The 15,171-nt window shown below is 35.5% G+C and overlaps 1 protein-coding gene across 2 annotated transcripts; it reads right to left on the bottom strand.

Annotated features, from left to right (window-relative positions):
• Positions 1–4,244: 4,244 nt before the first annotated feature.
• Positions 4,245–13,521, bottom strand: LOC122832423 (acidic mammalian chitinase-like). Of its 2 annotated transcripts, XM_044119173.1 has the most exons (13): positions 13,373–13,521; positions 10,563–10,610; positions 10,388–10,437; positions 10,284–10,313; positions 9,985–10,189; positions 9,532–9,588; positions 9,254–9,419; positions 7,179–7,303; positions 6,898–7,021; positions 6,625–6,807; positions 6,398–6,514; positions 5,155–5,287; positions 4,245–5,070 (listed from the first exon to the last, which is right to left on the bottom strand). In XM_044119173.1, exons 3-13 carry the CDS (start codon positions 10,410–10,412, stop codon positions 4,730–4,732), a joined length of 1,506 nt encoding a protein of 501 aa, XP_043975108.1. In that variant the 5' UTR covers positions 10,413–10,437; positions 10,563–10,610; positions 13,373–13,521; the 3' UTR covers positions 4,245–4,729. The 2 variants fall into 2 exon arrangements, with proteins under 2 accessions (XP_043975108.1, XP_043975118.1); XM_044119183.1 differs by lacking the exon at positions 10,563–10,610 and having other exon boundaries at positions 13,373–13,393.
• Between the last annotated feature and the right edge of the window lie 1,650 nt (positions 13,522–15,171).

Below are 15,171 nucleotides of genomic sequence, written 5' to 3' on the forward strand. Positions count from 1 at the left end.
AAATTTGTAAGGAACAAAGTCCACATGAGTGAGTCACTGGTTGAGTAAACATCAGATTTTGGTTTTGTTTGGCCGGTGATGAACTGATGATTGTTCCCTGTTTATGTTTTATTAGCTAATAAATGTACATGAGAAGAAAGAGCTAACTTCTCAACTGCGGTTTTATGAGTCTGCAAATTAGTTCTTGTAAATGGGAGCTGATAAAATCTTTTCCAATTTTATGGTACATGACTGTCACTCTGTAAAGTGACCTTTGGTTTTGTGCGCATCACACAAAGCCCTTTTGTCTTAATACTCAGAGACAATTAGCTTCACTATTCATGCAAATTGTTGATAATTGCATTGAAAAGAAACATTACTGGGAATAATAAACCATACTTGAAAATTAGGTGCTATAACCAAGATAAAATTGAACTACACGTAATTGAATGAGATTAAATAACTGAATGAATTTGATCGATATTTCTGTTTACAAATTGGGCTCAGTTTGCAAAGGTCTGAAACTTGAACCTCTGTCCTCTCAAGTGAGAGAGGTTTGATTGACAGACCAGCCCACCAGGTCATGTCTTCATGTTTGCAATTAACAATAGTCACCTCACTGTTACCAACACAGCTACTTTCCTGCTATATTTAGTGACATTTCAGACAAAAAAATTGGTCAGAAAACTCCAGTCGGTGCATCCCTAGTTTTAGTAACAATGTAAAGATTGTATGTATTTTTAAATAACTGCATCCTTAAAAATAAACTGAAGAAATTATGTAAATAAAATATATTTTCACAATGATGTTACAGAGTTACCAAATTATTTTCTAGCTCATGGTTTTTGCAAAGTATTAAATCACCATGTGGTGGGCAGTGCTTCTTTCAGACTGGGCCAAGATAGCTGTGGCTACAATCCAGTAGCCTGCCATGACCAGTGTGTGAAAGGGTGAATGAATGAATGTATAGTGTACTGCAGTTGGGGTCCTCTGAACTCGATAAAGTGCCGTGCAAGTACAGACCATTTACCATTTAATATTATTGCAAATGCAGTTGATTTTCTTAAATTATTTTTAATTTGATTTTATATTGTCTGTATCCTAACATCAATAAAACTGAAGTATCTCAGTAAAATAAGCTAAAAACTGATGCACTGAACACAATGTTTTTAAAATTCATATTTGAGGAACAAAAAAAAAAAGTAAGCAAACTACTTGTCAAAAATATAGCTGTGTGTATTTTTTTAAATTTTTTATTTCTCTTTACCTACTTGTGAAATGCAAATAGCTTGGAAAAAACCCCATTTAGAATGGGTTTTTCAGATTGCTTGTCATGTCTGTGACGAGAGGGATGCAGTAATTAAAACTAAATGTAACAGCTGCATAGATATATCAATGTGTATTGATAAGATGTCCTTGGCCCAATAGCGTCAAGATGATGTCACAAAGAAGAGTTGTCAGGGTTCAGGATCCAGTTTCACAAGTTAATACATGATAGATTCAGAATTGGGGTGTGTCTTTTTCATTTCTTGCCCAGTTTGACTGGATTTTTAAGTAGTAGCAAATTAACTTAGATCATCATAATGTTGTGCAAGAAAAGGTTAGACTTTGTAATGAATAACTAATAATAAATGCCAAAGACAATGCTTGGCAACAAGGATTCCTGCAATGTTTGGCTCATGTAACTATTAGAAATGCAACATTAATAGGATTATCCTTTATTGTGCTACAATGGGGAAATTAATTTGTAACAGCAGCAACGCTACAGAGCATTGAGGCATGCAGGTTTTCAGTATAATGTGAGATCATCTCATTTATACAATGTTGCTGATTCCATCGTGACAGTGCAAGAACAAAAGTTTAAAGTAGGGCTTGCATATTTTAATTTCTACATTTATTTGAGCATCAAAAAGACATAAAACTATGTTAAGTTTAAAAGAACGTTATCCCTTCTACAGGCCTTCAAGTCAAAGACTAATTGAAGAACCAGTCCCTGATTAGACTTAGAAATAAACCTTTAAAGATTAGTAATACAAAGAAATTTCCAAAATTAACAGCTGAATAAGACTTCACTACAATCAGTGAGATTGCTATTTCTTAGCTATTTGCTTCTAAATAAATATTTTTTAATCCTTTTTGTACCTAATCTTAATAATATAAGATTATCAGAAAATTGTAACCATGGAAAAATGATGTGAGCTGCATGTGCAACATTATTGACAAGATAAAATTGTGAGCAACCAATAGAAAGATGATTTTTGATACCTTCGGGATGTTAATCATTGCAAATGTCAATACTGAATAATCCTGAATAGTGATACTAGTAACTGGAAAATTAGATGATGTTCGAAGTAAGTCTTTGTGATTTTAATAATGATTTGATTGTAAAGATTTAAATATAGCTGCACAGTGGCGCAGTTGGACCCAGGACCGGGTTAGAGTCCCGGCCTGGGGTCTTTCTGCAAAGAGTTTGCATTTTCTCCCTGTGCATGGTGGGTTCTCTCCGGGTTCTCCGGCTTCCTCCCACAGTCCAAAAACATGACTGTCAGGTTAATTGGTTTCTCTAAATTCTCACTAGGTGTGAGTGTGTGTGTGAATGGTTGTGTATCCTGTATGTCTCTGTGTTGCCCTGCAACAGACTGGCGACCTGTCCAGGGTGACCCCTCCTCTCGCCCGGAACGTATAGCTGGAGATTGGCACCAGCAACCCTCCAGACCCACTAAGGGACAAGGGTGAACATAAAATGGATGGATGGAGATCATTTGAGATCAAATGATCTCAAATATATCATTTGAGATTACAAACAAACAAACAACATGGATTTAAAAGTATTACATTGATAAAACTGGGACAGAAGATTACAGAGAAGTGCAGTGAGTGAAAAGGAGAAGCTGTTTGGAACAGAGAGGTATGTGGCAATGGGACAGACAGTAAAACAGGTCATAATAAGCTATTACATGAGCATAAAGAGGAAGTTTATCTGATGTTAGGGGTCATGCACCTCGGCAACAGCGAGATCTTTCAAAGATTAGACAACCAGTTTTAGTGTGATGCACAAACAAGGGAAAAGATCACACAAAAGAGGAACTCCAGATTGGGCAAAATGGGGAAACAAGTTAAGCAATAATAATTAAAGATTATTGCTGATCATGACACAGGAACATGTCCTCATAAGGACCAAGAAAGAGTTAAGATTCTGGTAGAAGAAACAGTCACATACACACAAACTGAAAGGAAATATAAGGACAATCTATGGAAATAGTCATTGTTGTACTTTGACAGGATCTCCTCATCAACATCATGAGGAAAGATTGTGAGATCAGGGATGATGATGGCGGTGGGAGTTCGTCCTGTGGGTTGCCAGTTCGATCCTTGCTCCTTCTGTCTCTCTTGTGTCTTTGGGTAAGACACGTCACTTTGGTGCTGGTGGTGGTCAGAGGGCCTTGCTCTGTCAGTGTGTCCCAGGGCAGCTGTGGCTACTGCCCGGTAGCTTGTCACCATCGATGTGTGAATGTGTGTGTGAATCGATAAATAACTGAATGTAGTGTGAAGTGTTTTTGAGTCCTCTGAACTTGACAAACACTATAAAAGTAACATATCATCAAAAGTTTTTAGAGAATTTTAAACAATCTGACTGTCAGGTTAATTGGTCTCTCTAAAGACCAATTAATTTCATTGTTTTAACAAAACAATCTCCTTTTGTTAAATAGTCTTCTGTTTAACAAAAAAGAAGACTATTTCTATTTTAGTTTCATTATATTATGCTAGTTTTAGATAAACTAATATAGGGTTTTTCTAAGAGTGCCGATATCTAAAAGCCTGGCAAATACAATAGGTATTGATGTAATGTTATTTGTACTTCAACAATTTTTTTTTACAAGAAACATTTGAAATTAACTACCCAAAACAGTAGCTTCTCTTTGTGCTTCTAGATCTCTGGGTGTGGAGACATTTTAGGTGACCCACTTGCATGATGTTTACTTATTTACCAGCCTTTCAGAGATTTACCAATTCTGAATGTGATTTTGAGACCGTTTTATACTGGTTGGAACCTGTTGCTCAATAAGCCACATCTGAATAAAGAAGCACTTCTGATCTATTATTGTAGATACCAGTTCACCACCACTGATATTTTAAAAATGTCAGCATCATACCATCATACTATTCATTCTGACTGGTATATTTTTTCCTCTTTAATATGTTTTCTAATATATCATTTGAGATTACAAACGAACAAACAAACAAACTATGTTTCACGTCTAGGATTAGTCAACAACTAACTTACAAGTCATTTTTTCTAAATATTTGACTATCTATTGTGAAAAACACAAAATACTTATACTAATATTTAACATGAAAGTCAAATAATGATGCCACAGTGAGCAGCAACAAGAAGAAAGATGGAAACGGAAATTGAGGGAGCAAAAAATAAGAACATCTATTGAAAGATGTTGGTCTTTAACAACAGCAAATCTCCACATTACAAAGTATTTTAAGGCACAGTGCACCTGAAACGCCGTGGCTAAGCAATCTCCTTTTGGTTTTCTAAATAAAGGTGACAAACAAGAACATAGACCCGGAGAGGACATTGCATACACATTACCAATCCAGCATTTATATTCACAAAAACTTTACTAAATCATTTCATATATATGTTACTTATATTACATTTTATATAAGGAAACATTTACTATTTTAATTCACAAACTGAGAGTATAGTGCAGCCCAATTTCATAAATGACACCTTTAATTAGGGCCATTCGCAACAGTTGCATCTGTCATTAAAAACCAGATTAACAGGACATCTCTGTAAATAGGTGTTTCCACTGACACACTGATAGAAGGTGGTTCTGTCTTTGTCATTTCTGTAGTTACCGTCAGGCTTTCCATTACAGAAATCACTTCCAGAAACAGAAGATTTGGTTGTTTTGGGAGCGGTCGTGCCAGCAGCCGCTGTGGATGCAACAGGGTTGGGCTTGTTTGTGGTCACTTTCCCAGTGGTTGGGTGGGCAGTTTTGGTTGAATTGTGGCCAGGCTGGTTTGTTGTAAAAACTGGTGCTACTGTGGTTACAGCAGGGTTTGGTGGGGTATCTAGAAACACATAAAGCACGCACATGCAATTTTTAAAGTAAGCAAGTCAAAGGGGAATTAATGACATAGATTTCCGGTTTTTACCTGAATCTAGAAGAGAGCGCAGATATTTAATAAGAGGATAGTTTCCCTGACCACAGAATTGTCCAGCAAAATCATCCAGATCCAGAGACCAGACGAATGCTCCACCGTAGTTGTTATCTTTCACATACTGTGCCTGCAAAATATGAACATTGTGTTTAAAAATGTTAATATTTCTTAATACAATAAAAATTAAATTGACCAGAACAAAAACAGCTTTCAATATTTTAGGTCAAAAGATTTAGGCTGGGTACTCCCTGAACAGGATAATAGTTTACAGGTGATAACACAAATACATGGGTAATGTTCTCTAGACCTGCTTGGGAGACTGTGCCTGGGATTTTGGAAATGCTTTTTAAGTAAAGGAAACAGATATAAAATTTAATATGCGAGTCAAAATCTAACCAGAAGTCAAATGTAACTGCTAGATCTTTTATACTGAAATTCTGTATTCACAATGAAAATTTTTTATCAGGGTCCGTTTTTGTGTTTCATACCAGAAAACTACTGAAGAGCTAGTCACTGCCAGTCAAGGTGGTACAGTTTAATACAGACAGAAATCATCTTCATAGGTGTAACAGCAGCTGCCAGAAGAAATATTGAATATCACACATTTGGATTAAATGTAAGAGGAACGAGAACACCAAAGAAACAACACACATAAACACAGCTAGACTCTAAGGTAGAGGTGGCAAACTCATTTTCTTTTTGGCCACATCAAGACCATTAATGTCCTCAAAGGTGTGCTTGTGGGAGAAAGTATTGAAAAAAAAAACCCTAACAAGTTGTTAAAATATTACTAAATAGTTGTCTCTCCATTCAGCTAACACTTTTATGGCCAAAGTACTATAGGGACAAGATGCACATTAGCATTAAAAACACTATTTATTAACCATTAGGCGTTCCTTACATGGAAAACATACCTTCACAACTTGTAACTGGAATTTCTTGTCAAATTCTAGCAAAAAGTGAATTTAGCTTAAAGCAAAAGATGGATGATTATAATGAAGGACCTGTGATGCTGTGGGCCTGTTCCTCCTTTAAAAAACCTGACATCACATCAGAGATAAGATTTGAAATATTGTAACTATATTCTGTCCAGTTTTGGTAACTAAAATTTCCTCATAGCTGCACAGAATTTGTTCTGTTTCATAGGGCCATCATAAACTGGGATGGACAGGGACATGCAGCATTCTTTCCTTATTTGTATTGTAGATATTATTGTATTTAAAGGATGACATGTTACCTTGAGTGCATAACTCTGCTTGTTGTCGAATCCCACCCATTCATTGCCTTTGACTGCATAGGGAACCTTTTGTTCCTCAATCCAGTGAGTGGTGGCTCCATCAAGGAAAGTGCAAACCTGTAGTTACAAGATGGTAAACCTAAATATCCCAATTTTTTATTTTTTTGTTTCGCAGCCTCTATTTTGTTTGTCTAAAAATTTTCCTTAGTACTATATTGAATTGTTACCTCATAATAAGAGAAAATTCCTGCTTCCCGGGTGTAGGACCCAGCAGTGCCCGGTCCACTGGCTGGTGCGCCAACACCACCAGCTGCTGCTGATGTGTGAAATGTGCGACCATATGCAGGAAAACCAACCAGCAGCTTTTCTAGAGGAGCTCCTTGATCTTTCCAGTAGTTCATGGCAAAGTCCTGCAGCAGAAAATGACAAAGTTTAACCAAACAGGAGATAATATTGCCTTACATGTATCTAGTTTGGGTATGTTGGATATTTTTACTTACAACATTGAAGTAGACATGTTGACCAGTTAGAGCAGAGCTGTTGTATAGAGGGCTGTTGTGGCCAGTGAATGAATCCCAGGATCCATGGAAGTCGTAGGTCATAACATTTACAAAGTCTAAGTATCTGTTAGACATAACATTATCATAAGGTAATTTTCACTTCAAATGACCATTTGCATTATTTTTTATTTGATAACTTTTTAAGAAGATTACATCTTAACTCCTCTTTTCTGTTTTAATTCAAATCAAGACATCTGCAGCTTTGCATCACATTAACTCACTTGGATACATCTGCAATCTCATAGCCGTTATCAATATTCCCCTTTCCAGCCGCCACAGCAGCTGTGAGCAGCAGTCTCGGTCTTTTGGTTTCATCGGCTTCCTTCTCAAATGCTGCAAGTAATTCCTAAATGGAAAAGGACATTATCTGTGCTAAGTTTCATCCAAACCTAGAAATGCTTTGAAAAATCAGTTAAGTCTCCTGCAACCGGTCGCCCAGAAACTCAAATTACCAATCTTTTTCTGATTATAAAGCACTAGCTAGCAGGTAGCTCTAATAACTCTTGGGTTTAGAAGACTGTTACTGACTGATAGAAACAGACCAGTTTTTCTCAGTCCTATTCCTCAGTGAACACTGCCCTGCATGTTCTAAGTGCTTCCCTTCTGCCACACAATTGGTCTGAATAAATGGGTGATTAAATGGGTTTCTCTAGCACTTAATGTTATACATGAGCTAAAGCTATCATAGATATCTAAATATGCATGGCAGTGGTCCCTGAGGACCAGGATCGAGAAGCACTGACAACTTCTTGATTCTCAAATTGAGAAGACGATTTGAGAATCAACTTCCTAGTCTGAAGAATAGGGATACCATTATTGATTAACACGATAATCTAAATCGATCGACGAACGATTGATTGACAAGCAGCCATTTTCACAAGCAGTGTTTGTTCAAGAGTGTCTTTCTACAACATGAAGGGTTATTTTTTCCAATATGTTGAATTTTAAACAATAAGCACATCATTATATGTTGACATGTTTTGTGTCAGCTATATTAAATACTGTCTGAATAAATTGTTGTTTTCTCACATTACTAAATTTAGACATAAAAAAAAACAGATTGCTGAAAATAAAAATAAAAGAAGGAATCAGTGGTGAAATCAACACTTTGTTGTTCGTTGTTTTTTCACTTCAGCTACCTAATCATGTTACAATTCTGCGTTACGCCTCCTCGTCTTTTCTGTCATCATATCCTTGCCTTTAACACATCAATAATATTTAATAGAGTAGTTTAGGATGCAGCATGGCTGAATGAGTGCCAATATAACTTCAGGAGCTTGTACAACGTTTATATTTCAAAACACGACTGCAGTAAGTGTATTTAGCTTCCCACAGCGCTTTCCATTAGAACAGTTTAATCTTCCAATCTCTCTGCCATCTTTATTTCTGTATCAACTTGCTTCATATAAAGCTGTGGAGTGTAATTTTTAGATCAAATATGTGCTTTACATATTTGTTAAAATTGTCACTATGTTGATACAGTATAATGTGAGACAGATGTGGTTCTGTTTAAAATATACACCATTTGGTCAGACTATCAGTCTCATTTTGTCACAGTTTTAACAAATATGTAAAAAAACATTCTCTTGTAAAAGTAACATACTGCTGCTCTAAAGATAACCAGCAGCTCCCTCTTCTGGATATTAGCTACACTAAAATACTGAAAGAAAGTCTAAGGAACTTTATTAGTTACTAGATTTGAATTAATTTTAATCTAATAAACCATGAATTGACAATTAATCATTAGTTGATTAATTGTTTGCATCCTTACAGGGTCACCAATATGTCTCTTTACAAGAAAGCAAAAAAAAAAAAAAAAAAAGGTAGGAGATTTATCTAATAATGAGAAGGATAAATAGAATAACCATGAGGACTTTATGTTATAAAGTCATGAGTTTGAGTTTTCAATCTTTGTTATGGAAAATACTGCATCTTCCATAAAAATGTTGGCAATCTTCTAAAAATCTTAATTTGAAGTGGATCTACATTATCAACTCTAAGAAATACCAACATAAATGATTTAGTAATGCTAACCACATTAATAATTATTATCAAATTCTGAAAACACTTAGAAACTAAATCATAATTTTATCCTTGTTCTAAATTAACAGTGAAAACAGTATTTAAACGGTTCTAAATTTCACCGTTTTTCACTGATACTTCATCAGAATGAAGTAACAAAGCCTCTGCTCCCGGTTTAGATACATGTACTTATTATTAATTACAAAAACTGGAGAAATGAAATGAGCCACAGAACAGACATGGCGCCGATTGGTGTTGCGCGAAAATGTCTAACCTGGCAGAGCAACGTGAACCGTTTCTTGTCCTCTGGTGGGCTTCCTCGTGATCCCGGGTACTCCCAGTCCAGATCTAGTCCATCGAAGCCATGTTGTCTCAGAAATCTGATGGAAGACTGGATGAACACCTGACGGTTGGCCGGAGATGAGACCATGAGGCTGAATCTGTTAATATTCACATAGGTTAGTGGTTATTCAATTAAAACGTTTTTTAATGATCCATTAAGGAATTTATTAAAAAAACGTGTTTGAAAGCTGCTATATTTTGCAGACTCACTGTGTTGTTCCAAAGTTCCACCCGCCGACAGCCAGCAGAGTTTTCAGCTGAGGGTTTCTGTTGTGAAGATGCAGGAATATATACATCACTTATACATGTTGAAAGGAAAGCAATCTGTTCTGGTTGTTCAAGATATATGTTCAAATAGAATAAACATAATGTCTTGAAAGAAAAAGAACAGTTTAAACCAACCTAAATACTAAAATTAATAAAAGAGATTTTTTTTATTCTAAATGTTTTTATTATCATGTGTCAAAGTAAGAATAATATATTCCAAAGTGCATTACCATTTCCACCAGGCCTGTTGCACTCATGTAAAGATCAAAATGATTTTTCTGAACATCAAATGCTTAAAATTGTTGTAAGTTTTTCAGGCAATGCTTTACAAGAATGCATTCAAACAGCTTTGTTTGTTAGTAGTTTATTGGGAAGTTGAAGTGACACTAAGCTCACCTGTTCTTCAGTGCATTGAAGGATTTATACAGAACATCATCGTTCCACTCAAACGTAGACAACTCATTGGAGGAGCTGATTATGGCGAAGGCGTAGATGAGGTGCGTACAGAGGTTTGGATCTATGTTGTCAGGGGTGTATTTTCCAACCCCCGGTCTGTACTGGGACCAGTTGGTAAAGTAGCATACCAGTTTGGTGGAAGAAACTATCAGAAAAGAATAGAATTATTATTCGTAGGCTCTTGTTCAAGCTGTGACCAAAGGGCAAATACCAGAAACAACAACAAAAAAAATTCATACCAGTCTGAAGACACATCAGAAGAGCCAATCCTGAAAAAGAGTTTAATTAATACTTCCTTTTAACAACTCTTGGAACAAATTAAAATATAAAATAATGAACTTACCAGCCAGGATGGTCAGTCGAGCCATGATGAAGCCTTTTCTTCAGAGTTTTCTGAAAACAAAGCACAGTTTAATGCAACAAACCATAAAAAGATTATATTGGAGGTAAAGTTAATTTCAAAGGTTGTACAGTTGAACCACTGCACATCTAGAATACAGATGAAAATATCATTGTACCTTTTCTCCGGTAGCTTGCTCTACGTCTGAGTGCTCCAACTGTTCTCCCTTTTATAGGTAAAATATGTGAGGAACAAAGGCCATGCAGTAGTGATTCATTCATTACGTCAATGATTAGAATGATTTGAGGTTTTTTTGGCTAATGATATGATGAGCTGATAATTGTTCCTCATTTATGTTTTATAAGCTGATGAATGTTCCCAAGTAGAGAATGTTATGTAACCTATCCACTGATGTCACACAAAGGACTGTAAATTCATTAGATAGCAGCTGACTGGTTTCCATGACATTTTCATGGTACACAAATAACACTCCCACAAGTGATCGTTTCATTTTGTTACGCATATGCTTTGTTAGAAATGTACAGAATGAGCAACACATTTTACTGCCAAGTAAGTTACACATTGCTTGTTTGCAGTTGATGTCAGATAGCATGGTACATGTCATGTAATTCAAAACTAAGATATGAAATTTTAAACTCCTATCATACTTGGTCAACTTTTGACTAAGTTGTTTTTGACCATAACAACTTGATCAAAAGTTATCTAGTGATACTTGGACATTTTCACGGATCGTCTTTAACAATAAACCGAAGCAAACATAAATAAAATGTGACATGATTCTTTCAAAGTGTACAAATACAAGTAATTATGTGGCTGATACTTTTAAAAGTGTCAGATTATTGAGTATAGTAATATCTGTATACTAAACTCCTTAGGACATAAAGTTTAGCAGTAAAACAAGTTCAAATTGATGGATTGAAAGCAGTTTCTGAATTTCATATTTGTGGAACAAATCAAAAGTTTTCTGTAAAGACACTACTCAGTCAAATACTTAACTCTGCATAGCAGTTTATTTTTAATTTTTCTTTGCCTGTGAATACAGATAACTTGAAGAAAACCTAATTGGCCTAATCTCTTTATGAGATTGTCAGTCATTTCTGTGATTAGGAGGGTGCAGAGATTAAAGAGTTTGCATGGGCAGAAGCACTCCTTATAGATATGCCTGTATCTATAGATAAGATGGCCTTGCCTTAATAGCTCTGTGCATTGATGTTTTATTACTCCAGAATTGTCAGGGTTCAGGTTTGACTTTTTTTAAAATTCATAACAGATTCAGAATTTCATTTTGCTTACTTGCCTACCATTTTTCAAAAGTAGCAAATTAACTTTATCATCATGATGTTGCGCAGCAAAAGGTTTGGTTATAAATAACTTTTAAAATGAAAACGTTGGGCCACAACAATGTGCAGCAATGTCTGTCTTATGTAACTATTTAGAACTATGATTCATTTCTGAGTAAGAGTTTAATTTAACTAACAAGTTAGGGAACCAACAGTTGATCAGGAATGATTTGCCAAACGTAACCAGTCTCTGTCAGAATCTGAAAAGATTCCTAATACAGTGGTATTCTGAGGTCAAAATTAGAGTGAACTCAACGCTGCTGGACAGCAGACACTGCGAACATACGCCATAAAATACACAAACAATTTCTCTGAGAATTAATTTTTTCTTAATTCTGTTTTTTTAAAAATAAATATTTCATCTTTTTGTCAATCTACGTGCTCTGATTGCCTGTGACTTTGCTGCTGTTTTACCAGAATTTCCCCCTTTGTGGCACAATAATATGTCTATTCTATTCTATTTTTTTATTTTTCCCAGCTAACACACACAAAGTAGACATGTTGAGCTCTAGTTCGCCTTCTCTCAGGACAGTGGAAGATTTTTTTTCCACTGACAACATGATCAGAGACACAGCACTTCCTCTTTGGGAAGTTACAATTCTTTTAGGTTCTGTGTGCAGGAATTCAAATAACCCAGCCTCAAGGGTTAGTGTTGGCAGGAATACAGTCAACAGTTCAGCAAATGGCAGACTGATTGATTTTGGATCAAGGGTTTTTGCAAAGATGCAGTCCTTTTCCCGTCTACTGAGAAATGTTACAAATTTAATCAAACCGAGCCTTCTGGACTATCTTTGAAAACTCCCTAAAAACATGATTGCCAAAGTATTTGGTAAAGCGTAAACTTTTTAAATTACTTTTCCATCTTCAAAACATCAAAATTAGATTTTAGAGTGAAAGATGAAACCCTGGCTCATTCACAATGGAAGGGGTTTTGTTTACAATGTCTAGATCTAAAAAAGCTAAACAGCTAAAAAACATAGCTGCCCCTAAATCTGGTATCTGGTTGTTTTTTATTTCACATGTAATGTAATGCCCACCTTCCAAAATGTGTCACTTTGACTTGTCAATATGCAAAGAAATCCATAAAGGATTTTTGTGTTCTTCATGGTCAGCAGTGGATTTGACTTTTGAGTCCTAGACCTTTAAAATTTAGGTTTTTTTCTTCCATAAATGAAATCAAGGGGGTTGAGTATTTACATTTAAATATCCTTGTCTGATATTTAAATGTAATTATCTAAATCATATAAGTGTGACAAAAAAAAGCAAAAACAGAATAAATCAATAGTTTTTCACAGCACTGTAAGTGTGAGTAATGTCAGATTATACTTAGTTATTCTCTACATGAATTTGATGAAAGCTAATATGATTTGTATCTGCTTCTGACGATTATTATTGCGAAAGATCAATAGACAACACACCATGAACAAGGCTTTAAATTTACTTCAAATGTGAAACATTAACATTCACCAAAAGTGTTGTGTAAAAATGTGTATGCTGTATTTCTCTCTGTTTCGTCGGATATTCATTTAAAATAAATATCTAGAATTGTCATACTGTAAACCTACTATACAATATTTAGAAAATCACAAAGAAAATTATACATTAAAACTCCTTTAAAAGAACTTACCCTGTTGTGTCAGTAGATTTATGAGCCAGTGAGAAACATACCTGCTTTAGAACATCTATCATACTTCTCTGCTTCTGTGTGTTTAATCTAACAAGAGACCTGTTCTCCACAAAATGATTCCTGCCTGAGCTTTAACTTGAGTAAATAAAGATCTGAGTAAATAAAAATGGTTGAAGATCTGCTGATGTCCCCAGGTAACCCAGAATGAATCTGTATCCGCCTGTCTGATCTTATTTATCTGATTTACACGAGTCCATCAGCTACCAAGATCAAGCACACTATGAAGTTCATTCACTAGTTTCCACTAGTTTGACAATATATTCCTTCTATGCATAGTGGAGTCTCTCCTTATGAATTATTTAGATTATACTTTTCCACAGTGAAAGACAATATTACCTACCGACTGTCTAGTAAAGCACATTTATATCTTTTAATAAACTACGGCCATAAAGAATGCACATAATAAATATATGGATTCAGAAATTTAGCATTCAGAGTGAAATAAGCCCACATATTTATAAACACTTTTTTATTCATTTTTTGCTTCATACACAGCCGATGTTAGACATCAAAGAAGCACTGTTACGTCACAGAATGCATCAAATTAGAAGAATACTTCGGAAGGCGTTTTAAATTGTTCTACTGAAATGTTTTCCTCAACGAGGAAAGCATAAGGTCAGCTTTTTAGTTTAAATTTGAAAATCTAAAAAGTTGACTATTATAAAATTTGAACCAAAATTGAGGAAAAACCCTTCACAATGTGTTCCACTCATAATTAACACAAACCTTACAGTTGGAGTTAACAAACAGAAAAAGATGCAGTTACAGAGGGTAAGTTGGTCCTTGCAAAAGTTTTCACAGACATAATAAAAAGCTCCTTCTCAGTCTCTCACAATACTTCAGTTTTTGTAAAGATATTTTCCATATATACACACAACATGAAAGGAAAATCTTCTGTTTTTTGACAGATAATGTCTAAAAACACACATATGTCAAGAGCAGTGACGTGCGGTGAGGTTCATAGCTGGTGAGGCACTGACGTCATCAGAATCAGATTCGCAAATAGATGCATAGATTGACAGCAGTTTACAGGTTATGTTTCACTTCTGCATCCTTACACATACAAACTGTAGCTCACAAAACACACATTTCCTTAAAAAACAAAACAAAATAAATGTTATTACTGTCTTACCTTACCTAAAAAATCACTATCTCTATTATAATCTATCGCTGCACTTGACTTGCTTCCCGAATCGTTTAGCCTAGCTCGCTGTCACTTACTCGGCAGTTGAGGAGTCTGGGATCTTGAGCGCCCCCTGCCATGAGGCAAGAGAACTGCCTGCCTCACCTCGAACCTGTTCTCTGCCGTTTATAATCGCTCATTACACGAAACACGTTACACAAACACAGTTGGTGACAAAAAGCACTGTACATTATATACATAAGCTAAATTATTGGAAATAAGTTCACATATTAAATTTGTTTAAACCATTTTATTGACGCATTTGAAACATGCTTAGCAGCCAGCCAGCTATTTGCGCAATCCAAGGTGAGGCAGACTGCTGCCTCACCGGCATCGCTTCAAGCATTTGAATGGGAAAATAAGAAAATTCAGCGATTTTGAACAAATAAAAATCGAAATTGGTGAAGCTACATGAAAAATAAATATTTTTTAGTACAAACCACCGGATGAATATAACAATTTAAATTACTTTATGATTATATATTTTCTTTCTTTCCATGATGGCTGGTGAGGCACTGCCTCACCTGCCTCCCCTGACCGCACGTCACTGGTCAAG

Source organism: Gambusia affinis, linkage group LG01 (genome assembly GCF_019740435.1).
Source record: "Gambusia affinis linkage group LG01, SWU_Gaff_1.0, whole genome shotgun sequence".
Classification (NCBI taxonomy): domain Eukaryota; kingdom Metazoa; phylum Chordata; class Actinopteri; order Cyprinodontiformes; family Poeciliidae; genus Gambusia; species Gambusia affinis.